This window comes from Echeneis naucrates, chromosome 24, assembly GCF_900963305.1.
Source record: "Echeneis naucrates chromosome 24, fEcheNa1.1, whole genome shotgun sequence".
Lineage (NCBI taxonomy): Eukaryota > Metazoa > Chordata > Actinopteri > Carangiformes > Echeneidae > Echeneis > Echeneis naucrates.
The window spans coordinates 1,226,847-1,248,573 of NC_042534.1; the positions used below are offsets into that span (position 1 = coordinate 1,226,847).

Consider the following 21,727-nt stretch of genomic DNA (forward strand, 5'->3'; position numbering starts at 1 on the left):
TTTTATTTTTTTTATTGATATTTGAGAAGCAAAGTCGCGTTTTTACTCGTTTATCTCGCGAGATCTGGCAACGCGGCTAGCTTTGTTTGTAGCCGGCTAGCAAGACCTCAGCGAACACGTGCAATCTGAAGAAATACGACGAATAACCCCCAGAAAATCACAAGTAACCCAAAGAAATACAAACTACAGGAAGGCGAGAAGAAAACACAACAAAGAGCTGAAGTCGAAGCAGAGCAGACTGAACGGAGATCTTTGGAGAAAGTTTAATAGAAGAAAACAGAACATCGCACTTTTCAGGTTTGTTAAAATGTGTGTGTGTCCTGTTTAACTGTGTTCATGGCGAAGAGGCAGCGTTTGTGCTTTAAAATAAACAAACTGCACACTGTCGTCGTTTTGATTGGAAAAATAAAAGTAAAGTGTCGCCCATCAGGAGATCCCAGAGACTTTGGCTAGCTGATAGCTTAACTTTTATTAAATAACAAAAAAAAAAGGGGGGGGGCTCGTTAAATTAAACTGATTGTGCAGTTTGAGAAACAAACATTTATTTTTGTGCTTTGAATTTAACAGGATTAAATATAATGTTTAAAGGTTAAAGGACCGATATGAAAAACAAAATGGCCGCCCTGTCGGCAAAATACAAACCAGTGAAAGTTTAAAATGTATTTATGTTAATCTGAACAATGTTTATTTCGGGAATGTTAGCGTGAACGAGTTTGTCGCGAACAACAAAAACTGCCCGAATCGACATGTTGGTTTATTTATTTATTTATTGAATCGCAATAATCGCTTGCTGTCATTTTGTCCCTTTGCGGCACCCTTAAATCGCCTTCTAGTAGCTTCCTGCTTCCTGACGCGTCCTGTGACGTCATAGAGGTAAATAACGATCCGCTCCTGATTGTCGGTTTGTCTTTAAAGACAAACAAAACGGCTCATTAGATCATCAGAAGTTTGTGTAAAGCGGAATTTAAATGTTTTATATTTAAGGAAACCTATTTCTGAAGCAGACATTAAATCCCTTCAGACCTATTACACTTATTTTGATTTGAAGTAAATATAATAATCATTTCCAAATATTCTTAAATAATAATTGTACTTGATTCCCAATCAGGACACGTCGATGAAAACTGCTTTATGTTTTTATTTTGACGAAGAAATGTTCAGTTTCATTAATCCATTCATCCCATATTTACTACAAATTCTTAATAAAGAGCAAATGTTCTTCATTTGGATCACTCAGAATAATTAAATGTTAAAACAAATACCAAATCAAATCAGGTGTTATTTTCTCTGTGACCACAGCGTAGTACAGACAAACTGAAAATGTGTTTCTTTACGTGACCGCTGCCAAATATAAAAAAGACAATAAAAAATAAATAAAAATGCTAAAAGAGATAAAACAGCATAAGGTAAATATAAATAGAATAAAATGGAGGCTTGTCCCAGTTTAAAGTGACGATGTGGCAGAAAGCTGCTGAGCATTCTGCTGGTTTCTGAAGCTTTTGTCTGATGGCAGCAGCTCAAAAAGATTATGGACGATGTTTGTGTCCTGTTTCTGCAGCGTCTGGGACAGAGGGAGGGGACACACCATGGACCCTCTCAGCTCCTCTTCTACACTTCTGCTCCAACGATAGCTGGAATTATGTAATTAAGAATGGTGAGTAATCACAGCGACCATGTGATCCATCAGATGACGAATGTAATGTTTAATTTTATGGTTTCATGTGTTCTGGATGAAAAAAAAAAAGAATAGACCCCCAAAACAATAAGTTAAAGATGTAAAGTGTATGTGTTGGATATAAAGGAGCAGAATGTTCATGTAGGCGAAGTTTGCTCTTTTAAACATTCGACACCAGAACTCCACTCATGTCGGAAGGCACAAAATTAATGGATAATGAGATTGTTTATTTATTTAGTGAGTTACATTTTGAACCAAATGACTTGGACAAAGGTGCACAAATCAGCAGTGGATGGTTCAAGAGACATGTTCAAAGTAATTACTCTAAAAAAAAAAAAATAAAATAAAATATATATATATATGTATCAGAAGCTAAAAGACACACCGCCCCCCAAAACACTACAGAATAATCAGATGTAACTCAACATGTAGTTTCACTGGTGGCAAAACAGAAACCAAAGTAAAATCCCACCCCGCCCCCCTTTAAACCAAAGGACAGAAGCTGGTGTCTCTTTAAAAGACAAACTGTTCTTTTAAAGTTGAACTGGATCCGAACAACAGCAGAGTGAACTTAGAACAACAACCACGTAGACTAAAAGTGTTTAAACATTAATTTGTCTGATTTTATCCCTTTGACAAACGTTTAGAGTCGGAGGCAGAGCTGACCTACAGACGGCACACAGACACCGACGAACCAGGTAACACCCAGAACCCGAGATACAGAGGTTCTTTGAAGGTGGTGTGGAAGGTGTGGAGGTGGATCAGTGACTTGGCAGAGTCGCTGTAGAAGGACAGAGAGCCAGCACGATAATCTAAATACACCGCTACTCTGTGAGAGACAGAGGAGGAGATGGAGGTTTCTCTGTTGCTGTGACAGACAGAGTAACCGTCATCATCAGAGCATCTCAGACACCACGACTGATCGTTTCTTCCAAACACACAGTCGTTAGTGAATCCTTTCCTTCTGATTCCTCTGTAACTCATTGAGATGTAAACCTTTCCTTTCCATCCAAACTCCAAGTAACAGCGACCAGTCAGACCATTTTTACACAGCAGCTGGGACCAGTCGCCAAATCTGTCTGGGTGATCAGGGTACGACTGCTCTTCTGTCACATGTGTCACCTTCCTGTTGTTGTCAGACAGTTTCAGGTTTGTGTTCACCGTGTTTGTGTCCAGTTCCAGTTCACAGGCATCTGATGGAGAGAACAACAGCTTCAGTTTATCATCTGTTGATTTATCAGTGAATCATTCAAACTTCCATTTCATCAGCTGTGAATAATGTTTGACTACATTAAAATTAAACCCAAAAACCCAGTTAGAACATCAACAGTTACTGAACATGAGTCAAGATGGCAGCAATGTTCTGCTTTGTTTCTGCTGTGGAGCCAAAGATGACGGCTGATGGAGATCCACATCAATAAACACATGGAGTGTTGATGCTGAATGAAACTGGAGAAATTCATCTTTGTACTTCAGTCTACTGTAACATGAATCAAAGTGAAAACACACTCACACTTCCTCAGACCAAGTCTCATTCTCTGTGGTCCACCATGGTCCACCCTGGAGGAAGAAACAGAGTCCTCAGTTAGTCGGAGAGACAGAGAAACAGAGTGAGAGCTGCTGTTGTCTGTCCATCTGTCCATACCTGAGAGTGTCCAGTCTCCAGCCTGGATCCTCCAGTCCAGCAGAAAGAAGCTTCATTCCTGAGCCTCCTGGATTATTGAAGCTCAGGTCCAGTTCTCTCAGATGGGAGGGGTTGGAGCTCAGAGCTGAGGCCAGAGAAGAACAGCCTTCCTCTGTGACCAGACATCCTAACAGACTGAAGACAGACACATCCATATATTAGAAGGTCGAATCTATGTGACCCAGGAAGACTTTAATCACTGACTTTGGTAGGTGATTATTCACCAACCAGGTCTTGGAGTTTTCCCATCACCATCCAATTACTTGACTATGCATTTGATTAGTGCCACTCTGACTATAATTAACTTATGAAAACTGCCATGTAAATGAGCAAGACTGACAAATAACATAAATAAGTCTATAGATGCTGAACAGCAAGCACTGAATGAACAACTTGTAAGGTGTGTTCTACAGGTTGTGAGTTAATGGAGCATGAAGCTTTTTATAAAAACAAGCAAACAAAACAAAAAAAAAAAAAGGAAAAAATATGATACGAGTTCTGACCCCAGAATTTCCAGTCTGCAGTGTGGACTCTCCAATCCATCGGACAGGAGCTTCACTCCTGAATCCTGCAGGTTGTTGTCACTCAGGTCCAGCTCTCTCAGACTAGAGGACTGGGAGCTGAGGACTGAGGACAGAGCTTCACAGCCTCTCTCAGAGATGTGACAACCACTCAGCCTGAAGAGGAATTTAAGACAAAGAAAAGGCTAAATTAATGTTATGCAGACACTACTTCCAAAAAAGTTATTTTGGTGCAAAGAAATGTGATGAAAAACAACCATTTAAAATAAGAAATATACAAGAAAGAAAGTTCTATAAGAAATAAAAACAGTTAAATTTCTGATTTGATGGATGTTTTACTGACAAAGTTAAATGAAGAAATGCAATATTTTTGTTAATAAAATCATTATCTCTCAATTTCTTCCACTTTATTTGTATAAATTTCAGTAGTTCATGTAATATTTTCCCCAATGTTGTCTATCTATTGACTCAACAAACACTAACCTGAGAGTTTCCAGCTCACATTGTGGACTCTCCAATCCAACGGACAGAAGTGTCACTCCAGAATCCCTCAGCTTGTTGTTACTCAGGTCCAGGTCTCTCAGACTAGAGGACTGGGAGCTGAGGACTGAGGACAGAGCTTTACAGCTTTTCTCTGAGAGGTTACAGCCACTCAGTCTGAAGAGGATTCAACAAAACAGGAGAAAGTGATTAAAAAACAAGCTAAAGAAAAAGATTCAGTTGATGTAGATGGATTTATCGGCACATACAGAGCTTTGTTGGAGGCTTTGACCACCGGCAGCAGCTTCAGAAGAGCCTCCTCTGAAGCTGAGTATTTCTTCAGGTCAAACACGTCCAGATCTTTTTCTGATGACAGTAAGAGGAAGACCAGAGCTGACCATTGAGCAGGAGACAGCTCATCTGTGGAGAGACGTCCTGATCTCAGGGACTGTTGGATCTCCTCCACCAGAGAACGATCATTCAGTTCATTCAGACAGTGAAACAGATTGATGCTTTTCTCTGGAGACAGATTCTCATCCATCTTCTTTCTGATGTACTGGGCTGTTTCCTGATTGGTCTGTGAGCTACTTACTGTCTGTGTCACCAGGCCTCGTAGGAGAGTTTGGTTGGTCTGTGAGCTGTTTCCACTAAGTGTCACCAGGCCTCTTAAGAGAATTTGATTGGTCTGCAGTGAAAGACCCATGAGGAAGCGGAGGAACAAGTCCAGGTGTCCATTTGGACTCTGTAAGGCCACGTCCACAGCTCTCTGGTAGACAGATGGAGTTTTTCCAGATGTAGGTACCATTCTAAGAAATTTAGACATTCGGGTTGTTGAATTTTCTTCTGACATCAGATTGACTCCAGTCTTGGAGAAGGTCAGTTGAACATGAAGAGCAGCCAGAAACTCCTGAACACTCAGATGGACGAAGCAGAACACCTTGTCCTGGTACAGCCCCGTCTCGTCTCTAAAGATCTGTGTGAACACTCCTGAGTAACCAGATGCTGTTTGGATATCGATGCCACACTCTGTCAGGTCTGATTCATAGAAGATCAGGTTTCCTTTCTGCAGCTGCTCATAAGCCAGTTTTCCCAGAGACTTCAACATCTTCTTGGTCTCTAGACTACAGTGTGGATAAGTCTCTGCTCCTCCATCTTGCTTGACGTTCTTCAGTTTGGACTGAACCACCAGGAAGTGGACGTACATCTCAGTCAGGGTCTTGGGCAGCTCTCCTCCATCTTTGGTCTTCAACATCTCCTCCAGAACTGTAGCAGTGATCCAGCAGAAGACTGGGATACGGCACATACTGTGGAGGCTTTGTGAGGTCTTGATGTGGGAGATGATCCTGCTGGTCTGCTCCTCATGTCTGAACCTCTTCCTGAAGTACTCCTCCTTCTGGGAGTCAGTGAACCCTCTGACCTCTGTCACCATGTCAACACACTGAGGAGGGATCTGATTGGCTGCTGCAGGTCTTGTGGTTATCCAGAGGCGAGCAGAGGGAAGCAGTTTCCCCCTGATGAGGTTTGTCAGCAGCACGTCCACTGAGGTGGACTCTGTAGGATCAGTCAGGACCTCAGTGTTGTGGAAGTCCAGAGGAAGTCGACACTCATCCAGACCGTCAAAGATGAACACAACCTGGAACTGATCAAAGCTGCAGATTCCTCCGTCTTTGGTTTCAGTGAAGAAGTGATGAACAAGTTCCACCAAGCTGAACTTCTTCTCTTTCAGCACATTCAGCTCTCTGAAGGTGAAGGGAAATGTGAACTCTATGTCCTGGTTGGTTTTGTCTTCAGCCCAGTCCAGAGTGAACTTCTGAGTTAAGACAGTTTTCCCGATGCCAGCCACTCCCTTTGTCATCACTGTTCTGATTGGTCCACTTCTTCCAGGTGGGACTTTAAAGATGTCTTCTTGTCTGATGATTGTTTCTGGTCTGTTCTGTTTCCTGGATGTTGTTTCAATCTGTCTGATCTCATGTTCCTCATTGACCTCTCCAGTTCCTCCCTCTGTGATGTAGAGCTCTGCGAAGATCTGATTCAGAAGGGTTTGGTTTCCTGCTTTAGCGATCCCCTGAATCACAGAGTGGAACTTCTTCTTCAGGTTCAATTTGAGTTTACCTTTAGGGTCTGTGAGAATCACTGAATAAATAAAGACAGAATATCATAAATCAGATACCATTGTAGAAACAACCATCTGTCCATTATTGTATACTGCTTATCCATCATGCTTGAGGGAACCAAACCAAAGGCCATGAAGATTTCTTCTTATGTTGGTGTGTGAAGCGCAATCAATTATTCTCTTACATCTGTCACAACTAAAGAGGCCTGTCTTCCATCTTACTTTGATCACTCTCCAACATCCCATTTTAAAACGTTTAAATGTTTCCATAACTTACCTTTAGCTTGTGTGGGGGTGTCTGGGAGTTCTTCCACATCATTAATTTCACTTGAATTTTGTCTGCCGTTAAGGGACGCTGCTTCCACACTCTCTGCTTTCTCCAGTGTGTTCTTTACGATTTCTGGGAAGTCTTCAGCAAGATCATTCTGATTCATCTTTACCAAAATCACTTTAGCCACTTCAGTGTAATTTCTACTGTATGTACGGACCATTACATCGACAGTGTCCAATCTGTCTGCACTCTCCAGTTTACACTTTGGGATTCCTGGGACGTCTTGTAGGACCTGGTTCTGCTGCAGGTACCATTTAAATGTTTTAAAGTCATCTGTGCCCAAATTCTGCAGCTTCTGCAAGAGCATCTCCTGCAGAGATGTGCTGTCAAATGATGACATCTTTTCCCTGCCAAGATCCAAAAGATAAATAAAACTGTTTGTTACAAACATAGTATATGATTTTTCTTTTGGGATTGGTCAGTTGCAGTATTTCAAATACAATAAATTCAAGCACATATAGATTATTAAACGTTAGATCACTCTCATCCAGTGATTTGATTATCCACTAGATGGCTCCTCAGTCTGTTTGAGCTGTTCCTGACAGGATGAAAAAGACTGCGTCTCATCCACCATCAACAAAGAACTTTTAAGAGCACATTTACTAAAACATCTCTGTAAAGATATATTTATTTTGTATCTTATGGCTAACTTTCTCTGGAGCAGGTTATGCTTAAAAATTGAAAAATTGACATCACCAAATCAAAAGGCACGGCCCTCTGGCCAATCAAATGTCTCAGAGAATGGCATCAAAGTTTGAGGACGCCCCAATTGAGCGCAGAGTGTGGATTGTAAGAGGATCCCTCATAAGCACAAGTTTTCCAAGACGGCCTTTCAGGGCCCTGGTGTCTGATTTGGATGAGTCACATCCTCATAATTTCCAAGTAGCACAAAACATCTTAGAAAATTCAAAACTTGTCTAACCTGTGATTGAAACCGAGTCAGTGCCAGAGGAATCCTTAGTTAGGAGAAAGTAGTTCTGCTATTTGTCCGGTAGATGGTGTAACATCGAATGTCCAGATTATCAGCTCAGCAGACGAAGATGCAAATTTGCTGAAATAATGTGGAATTAAAGTTTGTTGGTCATCTACTCACTGAATACCTACGAGTAAAAATTTGAATATGAATTAATAAACACAGTAAAGACTAATCAACAGATGGATCCCCCCCAAGAGCAACATGACACATTTTTGTATTTGATTTAAAGGCTTATTTGTTTTGTGACTCCTAAATTGATGTTTTGTGATTCAATTTTTTTGCTTGAAATTAATCCCAACAATTAAAACAAAGAGTGCAGATTTCAACCCTCAATCGACTCGTATCTGGAAATGCTAAGACCATTAACAGTAAGAGTTAAATTCCCTCAGCCAAATTATTCCAAGCCGTCAGACCAGTTCTGATCTGATTTCTGTAAGTGAATGCACACCAATTCAAGGAAATCTGTTGATGTTTTATCATTAAAGCTGATAAAGATTTCTGTTTCAGTTAAGGTAGATATAGGGGAAGGAAGGAAAGTAGGTAGGAGGTAAAAATATCTACCATCCAGTAACGGAACAATTTGTGATCACAGTGATCCTGATCAGACATTTACGGATTCTCACCTGCTGAACTCACTTCAGGTCGACTTAGAGACTCTTTCCAACTTCATATGCGGAGAAAACTTCAAAAGAGAAGAAGCTGCTCGTTGTCCCTCCTCAGTCTGCTCTGAGAGTTTGATCTGAGGAAAAGTCACAGTCTCATAACTTTAGAGGCTAAAAAACAAATGTGTCTTATTAAGAAACCAGTCTGACCTGTTCGTAACCACCAAGTTCCAGAGAAATTAATCCCAGATCTGATGGTGCGTCTTTCTCTCCACTCGATAGTGTGAACTGACCATTCACAGTGGGATGTGTTTTGTTTGAATTCATGTCACATTATTGATGAAACGATGAGACGATTTCAGAATTTCTATTCTATTTCACTGTATTTTTGTGAACATTTCTTTGTTTGAGCCTGACACAAAATACACTGCACTGCATCCTCGTGCTGACTTTAAATTTCTTTGGGTAACGCAACAGTTGTTGAATATATATTTTTTAACATAAATATTAAGGCAATCAATTTTGTTTATTATCCATTAAATACATACAACTACAAACACTGAATAATTCATAATATTGGCCCATTTAGAAATAAATAGTTTCTACTGAAAAATCATTGTGTAAAGTGTAAAAACAGTTAGTGTATAAATCCAAAGAAACCACAAATACCAAAAGAAAAAATTAATTTGAACAGAAACATGATTCTTCATTCAAAGGCTGAAGTTGTTCCAACTATCAACTGTTCAACAGTTTAACTACAACATACTTGATAAATAAAATGACCAACGATGAATGGATAAATTAGTTTCCATCAGTAACATGGATTACATTCAATAAAACATTTGTTTTGCAATTGCTGAATTGCTTATTGCTTAATTGATTATTTATTTTCTTATTTTTTGCCCCAAGTGATAAAAACAAGGAGCGCAGATAACCTTCAATAGACTCACTGTCAAACTATGCAGCATTCATTATAGATAATAGTAGATTATAAAGATAGGTAAATAGGAAGGAGGAGAGGATGGAAGGATGACAGGTAAAAAAAAAGTCTACTGCCCAGTCAAAGTGATCCTGATCAGACATTTACAGATTCTCACCTGCTGAACTCACTTCAGGTCGACTTAGAAACACTTTCCAACTTCATGTGCGGAGAAAATATCTGAAGAGAAGAAGCTGCTCATTCTCCCTCCTCAGTCCTGTTTGAGAGTTTGATCTGAGGAAAAGTTACATCCTCATAACTTCAGAGGCTAAAAAACATCAGAATCCAGTCTGACCTGTTAGTAACCACCAAGTTCCAGAAAATGAGATCAATGTGTTGATGGAGCACTGATTTGATGCATGTGACACTTTTGATTAAACAAAATGTGAAAATTGATGGTGTTCTATTTTATGGCATTCTAATGAATACTTTGAGCCTGAAACATAACACTCTGGACTGCACCCCCAAGTTGACTTTGAATTTACGTCAGTAAAACAAGGAGTGCAGCATTAAAACTTCAATTGATTCACTGTATCTGTATCATTTACAGTAAGAGCTAAATTTGTTCAAACAAGTTTGTCCAAGTTTGTCCAATTCACTTCAGGTCAACTTACAATTTCATGCTGTTCAGGAAACATCTGAAAAGAATCTACTTTTTTTGCCTCATCAGTCCTCTTTGACAGTTCTATCTAAGGAAAAGTCACACCCTCATACCTTAACCAACAGATTACCATTAAAACCTGCCTAACCTGTGTAGAAACCAAATCTGTGCCAGATGTGATTTTGCTATTTGTTCACTAGATGCAACAACACATCTAATGTCCTTCAGTATCAGCTAAGCAGAAAAAGATGTAAATGTGCTGCAACAATGTGGACTTCTATGTCATGATGAAATTTTAAAACAATCAATGGCCTCATAACTGTTAACTGGAGGTCCAGTATTACAAGTGAACTGTTCCAAAAACTTGGACACTGGACATTGCTGACAATCTTGAACCTGACTGGAGTGTAACTGAACCAGTTATGGACTGAAGACCAGCGACGGATTGCCTGATGGAGAACTGGATCATTTCCCAGCTGCCTCAGGGGAATTTTTTCTGCACTTTGAACTGTCAGTTTGATTGGACATGAAATGACAAGAGGATGAGTCAAATTCTCAAGAACTGCAGAGTCCACTTATAGAAAAAACTAAACCTCAGACTGACAACAAAACCAGTCTAACCTGGAGAGTAAACAGTCTGTGCCAAAGGAACACAGAGATTATAAAGTTCTACTAATTGTCCAGCAGATGGAACAACAAATCCTCTAATGTGCTGAATTTCAGCTCAGGAGAAGATTTAAAAGAGGTGAAATAATGGGGATATATATTTTTCTGATTGATCAAACTTAATACAGCTAATAACTGGAGGTCAGTCTGACAAGTTCAGGCAGCTTTAAGAGAAATCCACAGAACAAAGACTGGCAGATTAAGTAGGTTTCTCAGGATGTGTCAGTGGCTGCTGCTGTTTCCATACAGCTTTAAAACCCAAAAAGCTGCCCACAGTTGTTCTGCCTGTTTTAAAATCTTCAGTCTGTGCTTCAGGTCCTGACTGTGAAGCAGCTGCTGCCAAACTGAAAACAGGAAAAATCACAAAGAACCAAAGAAAGTCCAGATCACTGAGCAATAACTGAGTTTACAGGAAGTCCATGGAGACTTCACACAGGCTGTCTGGGACTCCACACTTTAGTGAATTCATCTATTATCTGGAACTGGAAATGCTGTTGATACCGTATTAATTTAGTTTCTTTTCATTTAGAATTACTGTCACAGCTCCAACCGTTAGCACCTCCAGCTAGCGTTAGCATCGTTAGCCTGACAGCAGCCGGTTAGCTAACGTTAGCATGCTAGCGGAGCTGCTCCCTGATGGAAACAGAATGTAACATGACGGAGCATCAACTTACCGACACACCGAGGAGAAGGAAGTCCAGCCGGACACTCACAGAGCCGGTGAACACGGAGTCGGACTGATTGAGCCGGAAACACTCCGAACTAAAACTTTCTGTTTTAAAGCTCCACCGACTGACGGCTCTGCACCTTTTCCCGCTCAGCCGCCATCTTGACCGCGGCGGGCCAACAGGTGTCCGTGAAGTATCGCGAGATTTGGAAATACCGCCGAAATAATACTTTTAGATAAAGATAAATAAATATCCGCTTCATTTAGCTGCATTTTAGTGTCAGCAGTAGTTTGCAGAAAACAGAATTTAACTTGATGTCAAAGGAGATATAAACAGCTGAACACATCGGGACATTTTAGTGGGAATTTGACAGACTTTGCCAACTAATGGGAGTTTTCCAGATTAATTTTATTGAGTCCAAAGTTGCTCCATGTTAGAAAGGTGACACCACTTTCTCATTCCGGGCCCTTTTTCAGTGGAAAGAGGAGAAAACTCCAGAAGCTCAATGTGAGCTGAAATCTGAAGTGAAGTGTTTCAGCTCAGCTGTCAGCAGTAGAGAATCATTCAAATTTTTAAGGATTGGTAAAATATTACAAATACTCTAAAGTCTTGATTTTGAAAATAAATGCACAAGTTCAAATTCTTGTGCGAATATCTTGGTTGAACCTTGAAGCTGGAATTTCATTAGATGCTTCTTTATACTACTAAAGGTGAATCCAATTGTTTAGAAGAAGATGGAAGAATAAATTCTTTCATGTGGATATGTTTATGTGATTGATTTGTTCTAATTCAGCATCAGAATGAAAACAGTCAATCTATAGGTCCATTCATCAAAGAAAGACATAACTCTTTGCTGATAAGGAAACTGTATGTTTAATTTTGACATTAAAAATACATTCCTGCAGAGACCCGGACAGGACATGTTTCATTTACACTTCTACAAAAACATCTGTTCATACAAATCATTCCTGACTCTTAAATCCGGACCTGGATTATCAAATTCAGAATATGCAAAGCTTGAATCAAAACAATAAACCAATGAATACACTTTGGTTCCAATTGAAATGTTTCCTGTATATTCAGTGTGAGAGCAGTGACGTCCAGTCCACACAACAACAGCAGTCAACTGACACTAAAATCATCAAAAAGAATGAAAATCATTTTCCAAAAGTGTTAAAATTGTGATCAAAGTGATGAAATCAGAAAAATTAGAATTAGAAAAGTTTAGATCTGCTTCACAGTGCAGAGCGTCTGATGGTGAACAGAGTTAACTTTGACTTCAGCCGCTGAGCTGCAGTCAGAAAGGTTTCTGTCCACAGGAGAGACTCTGACCTACAGACCACACAGAGACACTGAGGAACCAGAAGAGATCCAGAACCCAGGATACAGAGGTTCAGAGAATGCTGTGTGGAAGGTGTGGAGGTGGAACAATGAGTCAGAGCAGTCGCTGTAGAAGGACAGAGAGCCAGCACGATAATCTAAATACACTGCTACTCTGTGAGAGACAGAGGAGGAGATGGAGGTTTTTTTGTTGTCATGGCAGACAGAGTAGCCATCATCAGAGCACATCAGACTCCACGACTGATCATTTTTTCCAAAAAAACAGTCATCAGTGGATTTTTTCCTTCTGATTCCTCTGTAACTCACTGAGATATGAACCTTTCCACTCCACTCAACCTCCCAGTAACAGCGACCAGTCAGACCATTTTTATACAGCAGCTGAGGCCAGAAGTCAAATCTGTCTGGATGATTACGATACGACTGATGCTCCCTCACATATGTCACTCTCCTGTTGTTGTCAGACAGTTTCAGGTTTCTGTTCACCGTGTTTGTGTCCAGTTCCAGTTCACAGGCATCTGATTGAGAGAACAACAGCTTCAGTTTATCATCTGTTGATTTATCAGTGAATCATTCAAACTTCAATTTCATCAGCTGTGAATAATGTTTGACTACATTAAATTTAAACCCAAAAACCCAGTTAGAACATCAACAGTTACTGAACATGAGAGTCAAGATGGCAGCAATGTTCTGCTTTGTTTCTGCTGTGGAGCCAAAGATGACGGCTGATGGAAATCCACATCAATAAACACATGGAGTGTTGATGCTGAATGAAACTGGAGAAATTCATCTTTGTACTTCAGTCTACTGTAACATGAATCAAAGTGAAAACACACTCACACTTCCTCAGACCAAGTCTCATTCTCTGTGGTCCACCATGGTCCACCCTGGAGGAAGAAACAGAGTCCTCAGTTAGTCAGAGAGACAGAGAAACAGAGTGAGAGCTGCTGTTGTCTGTCCATCTGTCCATACCTGAGAGTGTCCAGTCTCCAGCCTGGATCCTCCAGTCCAGCAGAAAGAAGCTTCACTCCTGAGTCTCCTGGATTATTGAAGCTCAGGTCCAGTTCTCTCAGATGGGAGGGGTTGGAGCTCAGAGCTGAGGCCAGAGCAGAACAGCCTTCCTCTGTGACCAGACATCCTGACAGACTGAAGACAGACAAAACAACCAGTGTTGATGAGAAGAAGGCTGACTGATCAGGTCAGGTCTTCTTGGAGTTTCTCACCATCCGGATAGTTGACTGAATTAAAAGAGCTGTTACATAAAAACCCCTGAGATAAGATCAAATCCTGACCTGAGAGTCTCCAGTTCACAGTGTGGACTCTTCAGTCCATCAGACAGAAGCTTCACTCCTGAATCCAGCAGGTTGTTGTTACTCAGGTCCAGATCTCTCAGACTAGAGGACTGGGAGCTGAGGACTGAGGACAGAGCTTCACAGCTTCTCTCTGAGAGGCTACAGCCACTCAGTCTGAAAACAGGATACAGAAAAGACATATTTAACAGTATTTGCCCACCGTTCTATGAGGGAAGAGCCCCTCCTCCCAAATGGCATTAAGCAGATGGTATGGTTGAAGAGAGAAACACCAAAGAATTGGTTGGGGCAGTAGGCATCCAAATCCCAAAGGAAAACATTTTGGACGTTAAGAAATGTTACTAAATCAGCCTACTGAAGGTTGATGGGAAGATCTTCACAAGTTATCTGCCTACCTACAGAGAAGCAACTTCATCAATAGACAGAAAGCAGGGATCCCAAGCTTCTGTGGGTGTCTGGAGAATACCAATATGACTGAGCAACAAATCCAGGCTACAAGAGAGATGCGAGCTCTTGACATCCCAAAGGCATTCACCTCTGTTCCCCATGACCACCTATAGACAGCATTAAAGTTCTTTTGGGTCCCAGAACCTATCACAGCCCTCATCAGAACCTACTTCCCTGACTTGTAACCACGACTGACAACAAAAGCGAGTACACCACAGCACAGTAGCCGTTCGAAAAAGGTGTCGTGGCAGGCTGTACCATCTCTCCACGAGCCTTCACAACTGGACATGACTCTGACAGAATGATGGGACCCATGTGTGGCCAACAGCTCCGATCCTGAACACAGGAAGGAAGTGGACTCCATCGACAGCAACTTAGCAGGCTGAGTCAGCCCTCCAAGACCGGGATATCGTACAACAGGAGGAGCACCAGGAATCACAAAGTGTAATCTGAATGCTGCTATGGTTGATTTATCTGAATTATCCCTCAGTGTTGTTCCACATTATATTAATTGATAATTTTTGTTGGTTTTAGCATTTTACACCATTCTTATCAAGTAATAATTGTCAGGCCACATTAAAAAACAAAAACCAAAAAAATAAATAAATAAAATAAAAACCTAACCTGAGCCCACTTAGTCTGCAGTGTGAACTCTTGAGTCCATCAGACAGAAGCTTCACTCCAGAATCCTTCAGCTTGTTGTTACTCAGGTCCAGATCTCTCAGACTAGAGGACTTGGAGCTGAAGACTGAGGACAGAGCTTTACAGCCTCTCTCTGAGAGGTTACAGAAACTCAGTCTGAAGAAGAATTGCAGAAAAACTGTTTAGAAACTTAACATTTCACCAATTTATATCACACATTTAAAGAAAGATGGAAAAAAGGACAATGGTTAAACACTTACCTGAGAGTCTCCAGCTCACAGTGTGGACGCCCCAGCGCAAGAGACAGAAACCTCACTCCAGGATCCTGCAGGTCGTTGTTACTCAGGTCCAGATCTCTCAGACGAGAAGACTGGGAGCTGAGGACTGAGAGCAGCGCCTCACAGCTTTTCTCTGAGAGGTTACAGTCAATCAATCTGAAAAGGAATTCCAGGGAACACAGAATGATTGTCTCAACATATTTCAAAACAGTAAGACATCTTTTGTGTTGTTTTAGTCACATTCTGTTGTTATTGATGAATGTATGACTGTAAATGAAAAAAATCTGGATTTTTTTTTTTTTTTTAATAATGGTTCATGTCTATCTGCCCTCCGCTATTAATAAATTATTATTACTTCTACCATTTTTTTTTTTTTTAACCAAACCTGAGTCTTTTCAGTTCACAGTGTGGACTCTCCAGTCCAGCAGACAGCAGAGTCACTCCTGAATCCTTCAGCTTGTTGGCACTCAGGTCCAGCTCTGTCAGAGTAGAGGACTGGGAGCTGAGGACTGAGGACAGAGCTTTACAGCTTCTCTCTGAGAGGTTACAGCCACTCAGTCTGAAGAGGAATAAAAGAAATAAAACTTATAAAAACATGTTTTTGGTGTCAGCTAAAGAAAAAGATTCAGTTGATGTAGATGGATTTATCGGCACATACAGAGCTTTGTTGGAGGCTTTGACCACCGGCAGCAGCTTCAGAAGAGCCTCCTCTGAAGCTGAGTATTTCTTCAGGTCAAACACGTCCAGATCTTTTTCTGGTGACAGTAAGATGAAGACCAGAGCTGACCAATGAGCAGAGGACATTTTATCTAAGGAGAGACGTCCTGATGCCAGGGACTTTTGGATCTCCTCCACCAGAGAACGATCGTTCAGTTCATTCAGACAGTGAAACAGATTCATGCTTTTCTCTGGTGACAGATTCTCACTGAGCTTCTTCTTGATGTATTTAACTTTTTTCTGATTGGTCTGTGAACTCCTTCCTGTCAGTGTCCCCAGACCTCGTTGGAGAGTTTGACTGGTTGATAAGGTATTTTCTGTCTGTGCCCCAGGGTCGCATGGGAGAGTTTGACTGGTCTCTGAGCTACTTCCTGTCTGTGTCACCAGGCCTCGTAGGAGGGTTTGATTGGTCTGCAGTGAAAGACCCATGAGGAAGCGGAGCACAAAGTCCAGGTGTCCATTTGGACTCTGCAAGGCCACGTCCACAGCTCTCTGGTAGAGGTTTTTTGTCATACTTGGTTTTTGTTTGCTTTTAAAAAAATCTGGGAAACAGGATGCCGTTTGTTTTTCTGACATCAGATTGACTCCAGACTTGACGAAGGTCTGATGGACATGAAGAGCAGCCAGAAACTCCTGAACACTCAGATGGACGAAGCAGAACACCTTGTCCTGGTACAGCCCCGTCTCCTCTCTAAAGATCTGTGTGAACACTCCTGAGTAACCAGATGCTGTTTGGATATCGATGCCACACTCTGTCAGGTCTGATTCATAGAAGATCAGGTTTCCTTTCTGCAGCTGCTCAAAAGCCAGTTTTCCCAGAGACTTCAACATCTTCTTGGTCTCTGGACTACAGTGTGGATCAGTCTCTGCTCCTCCATCTTGCTTGACGTTCTTCAGTTTGGACTGAACCACCAGGAAGTGGACGTACATCTCAGTCAGGGTCTTGGGCAGCTCTCCTCCATCTTTGGTCTTCAACATCTCCTCCAGAACTGTAGCAGTGATCCAGCAGAAGACTGGGATACGGCACATACTGTGGAGGCTTTGTGAGGTCTGGATGTGGGAGATGATCTTTCTGGTCTGCTCCTCATGTCTGAACCACTTCCTAAAGTACTCCTCTTGTTGGTGGTCAGTGAACCCTCTGACCTCTGTCACCATGTCAACACACTGAGCAGGGATCTGATTGGCTGCTGCAGGTCTTGTGGTTATCCAGAGGCGAGCAGAGGGAAGCAGTTTCCCCCTGATGAGGTTTGTCAGCAGCACGTCCACTGAGGTGGACTCTGTAGGATCAGTCAGGACCTCAGTGTTGTGGAAGTCCAGAGGAAGTCGACACTCATCCAGACCGTCAAAGATGAACACAACCTGGGATTTATTAAACTTGCGGATTCCTGCTTCTTTGGTTTCAGTGAAGAAGTGATGAACAAGTTCCACCAAGCTGAACTTCTTCTCTTTCAGCACATTCAGCTCTCTGAAGGTGAAGGGAAATGTGAACTCTATGTCCTGGTTGGTTTTGTCTTCAGCCCAGTCCAGAGTGAACTTCTGAGTTAAGACAGTTTTCCCGATGCCAGCCACTCCCTTTGTCATCACTGTTCTGATTGGTCCACTTCTTCCAGGTGGGACTTTAAAGATGTCTTCTTGCCTGATTGTTGTTTCCAGCCTGTTCTGTTTCCTGGATGTTGTTTCAACCTGTCTGACCTCATGTTCTTCTTTGACCTCTCCAGTTCCTCCCTCTGTGATGTAGAGCTCTATGTAAATGTGATTCAGAAGGGTTTGGTTTCCTGCTTTAGGGATCCCTTCAAACACACAGTGGAACTTCTTCTTCTGGTTAGATTTGAGTTTATGTTTGGGGTTGGTGAAAATCTCTAAATGAATAAAAGAAAAAAAAAAAAAAAACGAGATCATTGTAGAAACCACCATCTTTCCATTATCTACACTGCTTATCCATCATGGTTGAGGGGCTGCAGCTCACCCACATTCATGTCTATGGACGTGGGGGGGGGGGAGGCAGAGTACCCAGAGGGAACCCACAAAAGGCCATAAAGATTTTGTTTTTAGTTGTAACGTGTGTGAAGTGAAATGAACTATAAAGTTTATATGTGGATAATGAATCCTGTCAAACACACTGACCTATTCAGGTCTCTACCATTAAAAGAAATTGGGAAGACAAAGCCTTTTTCATGCCATATTTAGTTACAATATTGTATCAGCTCAGTACAACATGCTTTGTTATGGCATATTGAGTGATGCCCTTTGCTAAAAAATAAATAAATAAATAAATAAATAAAAATTGACGCCATTTGGATTTATTCTAATAAATTTTGTCTCACTGACGATCAGTGCTGAATCACCATCTTGTTGGGGATCTACATGAAGAATCAGGAGATAACAGTTAGCTAGCTTATTAGCATTAGCTCTTCAGAAATATGTGATCAAGTACACCACCTGCTGTTTAGTGTTTTAGTATGTGATTTGAAATACAACAAATGTACTGGAAGCGGGGTGTTGGATTCAATAAGATAAATATATATCCTGAAAAATATATTTTAGCCAATAAACTGTTAGAGTCCCTTACCTCCTTTGGACCACCCAACAAGATGTTTGGACTTCACATTCACTTTGGAGCCCTTAAAGATTCTTACTTTGATCACTTCTCTTCAACATGCTGTTTTAAAATGTTTTAATCTTTCCATAACTCACCTGTGATTTTTGAGCGGGGGTCAAGGAGATCCTTTACAACAGTGTGCTGATTCTTCTTAGAGTTCACTTCAGGGACTTCAATAGAGCTTTTTCTGTCATTATCAGGCACTGTGTCCAAGTTGTCTGCATTTTCCAGATCACCTTTTTTAATTTTTTTGAGATCTTCTGCAAGATCGTTCTGATTCATCTTCACCAAAACCACTTTAGCAACTTCAATATATTTTCTACTGTAGGTTCGGACCATTAGATCCACCGTGATCAACCTGTCTGCATTCTCCAGTTGACTCTTTGGGATTTTTTGGACATCTTCCTGGTTCTGCAGGTACCATTTGAATGTTTCAAATTCTTCTTTCCCTAAATCTTGCAACTTCTGCAAGAGGATCTCTTTAGGTGCTGCCATCTTTTCCCTGCCAAGATCCAAAAGAAAAAAAACTGTGCTCAAGACAGATGTGATTTTTTTTTTTTTTATGTGATTGGTACAAGAAATCAAATAAATAAATAAAATAGAGGGGAAAAAAAAAAACTACATATCAAAATAAACAACCAATACTTCAGATTGAAGTTTGACAAAAAATGAAATCAGTTCCAGTGTTAGATAAACGCCTATATGATGGGCCAATCATACATAAGCTCCTACATTATTAGATATTATAACTTAAGCATTTACACAGTTATTTTTCACCAGCAGTCCCTTCGATGTATTGAAGCTGCAACAATTTTGTTTTTAGCTTTCACTACATTATCAAAATGTTTCAAACTTGTTGACAATAATCTCATCTTTTGTGAAAGTAATCACTCGACCATTTCCTGGTTAAACATGTTTTTTTTCTTTTCAGGGCCCTTCTGTCTGAATGTGCCTGATTTGCAGATGACTCACATCCTCATAGCTTCAGAGTCTAAGTATCAAAAAGCATCCTACAAATGTTAAAAGTAGTCTAGCCTGTTTTGAAACCAAGTCAGTGCCAGATGAATCTTTGGTTAGTTGGTGTGATTCAGCCATTTGTCCACCTGATGGTGCATGCATGCCGAATTTCCTGAATCTCAGCTCATCAGAAGTTGTAAATGTGATGCACAGTGTGGATACAAAAGTCTTGATGAAACTAAACAAAACGACCCATGTGCCCGGCAACAGTGAGTTTGTCCAGTGGATCACTGTACAGTCATACTGCAACAGTTTAACTGCAAATTTCCCCACTGTACGACTAATAACGGAGTATTTATCTTAGTTTGGGTTCCTCAGTTATCTACTCACTGAATACCAACAAGCACAAACACTAAAACAATAACACCTATTTGTCTCACAGTTACCCCCAAAATGATGAATTTTAATAACATTCTGCTTCTTTAGTCACTTGCTGAAGTTATTCCAAATACCATCAATACGTGAACGCCCATGTGTTCAACAGTTTGGAAAGGATAGACTGAATAAAACAATGAACAGACAGATCGGGTTTTTTTGCATGAAAAACATGGCTTTTGTTTTGCAATACAAAACCCACCCCTCCCCAATAATTAAAAAAAAATAAAAGTGCAGCTTTAAGCCTTCAATGGACTCACTTTATCTGGAAATACTTAGACTGTTCCGTAAACAATAAGTGTTAAATTCACTCAGCTCAATGGATCCAAGCCATCAGGTATGTTCTGATGCAACTCTGAATAAAACCCTGCACACCAGTTCAAGAAAATCAATTAAGCTTTCAGCATTGACTTAAGTGGATAAAATATTCTGTTTCAAGATAAATTTGTAGTGACCATAAAAAAATAAAACCCTTCAAAAGGTTGAATTTGTTTGTCGATTTCACATTTCGCGGTACTCTGCAAATCTAACGTTAGAACAAGGTGAACAAACTATTCATGACTAATTCTAAATAGAATAGTGAGAGATTATAAAGAAGTATTTTAGGAAGGAATGTCTGCAAGTAGCTAGTAAAAATGTCTATTGTGCATTCAAACAGTGATCCTGTTCAGACATTTACAGATTCTCACCTGCTGAACTCACTTCAGGTCGACTTAGAGACACTTTCCAACTTCATGTGCAGAAAAAATATCTGAAGAGAAGAAGCTGCTCGTTCTGCCTCTTCAGTCCTGCTGTCAGAGTTTGATCTGAGAAAAACTCAGAAAGTCAAACTCTCGAACATCAGTGAGTCATCAGAAACCAGTCTGACTAGTCAGTAACTGCCAAGTTCCAAAGAAATGTGTCTTTGTTTATTTGATTAAAATGAAACATATTAAATCAGACTAAATGTGACAACTGAAGGATTGCCAATTGCGTTCTGAAAATGGGCAGCATATACTGCTTAGCACTGTTGCCCTCGAATAAGGAGGTTGTGGGCTCGGTCCCGGCCTCGGTTCCGGCCTGGGGAGGTTCGTTGTTTGAGGTTGATTTAGGCCAAAGATGGATAGATGGATGTTTTCTTGTGAATAGTTCTGTTTGAGACAGAAACAAAATATGCTGCACTGAATCCCCATGTGGACTTTAAGTTTAAGTTACAAGGAGTTGAACCATGAAACCATTAGTCTGACTGTGTTTGGAAACACTGAAACTGTACCGTGAAAAGTAAGAGTTAAATTCTTCAGCAGAGTTTATCCAAGGAATCAGACCGGTTCTGACATGCTTTTCTGTCACGGCTCAGTGGAAAAGACTTGAAAATTATTTAACTGAAAGTTATCTGAAATTCATCAGTAAATTAATGTCAACACAGACAAACTGTCTCCTGTCAGATGAGCCGGAGCTCTGAGAGTCAACATCCAATTTAATTTAATGAATGACCAGCATCTCAGACCTGGACAACGTTTAGTGGCCACTCCGGTCAAATTCTCGGGAAACAATGTGTTATGAAGATAACACTTAACACACAACACCGACAACAAGTGAAGAAAGTGACCCATTGAACGCCAGAGTCAACAAAACACAACCGTTAGCTCCTCCAGCTAGCGATAGCATCGTTAGCCTGACAGCAGCCGGTTAGCTAACGTTAGCATGCTAGCGGAGCTGCTCCCTGATG

The 21,727-nt window shown here is 40.8% G+C and overlaps 1 protein-coding gene across 1 annotated transcript; it reads right to left on the minus strand.

Moving 5' to 3' along the window:
• Nucleotides 1-1,175: 1,175 nt before the first annotated feature.
• Nucleotides 1,176-20,832, minus strand: LOC115038190 (uncharacterized). The gene is made up of 16 exons (XM_029497065.1): nucleotides 20,709-20,832; nucleotides 18,723-19,129; nucleotides 16,382-17,887; nucleotides 15,970-16,261; nucleotides 15,294-15,467; nucleotides 13,927-14,100; nucleotides 13,607-13,780; nucleotides 13,475-13,521; nucleotides 12,633-13,152; nucleotides 6,751-7,151; nucleotides 5,024-6,493; nucleotides 4,630-4,969; nucleotides 3,863-4,036; nucleotides 3,321-3,494; nucleotides 3,189-3,235; nucleotides 1,176-2,868 (listed from the first exon to the last, which is right to left on the minus strand). Exons 2-16 carry the CDS (start codon nucleotides 19,120-19,122, stop codon nucleotides 2,342-2,344), a joined length of 6,420 nt encoding a protein of 2,139 aa, XP_029352925.1. The 5' UTR covers nucleotides 19,123-19,129; nucleotides 20,709-20,832; the 3' UTR covers nucleotides 1,176-2,341.
• Between the last annotated feature and the right edge of the window lie 895 nt (nucleotides 20,833-21,727).

Bases quoted from the DNA above. Each gene is read 5' to 3' on its own strand.
- LOC115038190 (XM_029497065.1), bottom strand. From the start codon at position 19,122: ATGGCAGCACCTAAAGAGATCCTCTTGCAGAAGTTGCAAGATTTAGGG. The intron at 3,495-3,862 runs GTCAGAACTCGT...GTCTGTCTTCAG, and splicing joins TGCAGACTGGAAATTCTGGG to TCTGTTAGGATGTCTGGTCA. The intron at 3,236-3,320 runs GTATGGACAGAT...TTCTTCCTCCAG, and splicing joins TGGAGACTGGACACTCTCAG to GGTGGACCATGGTGGACCAC.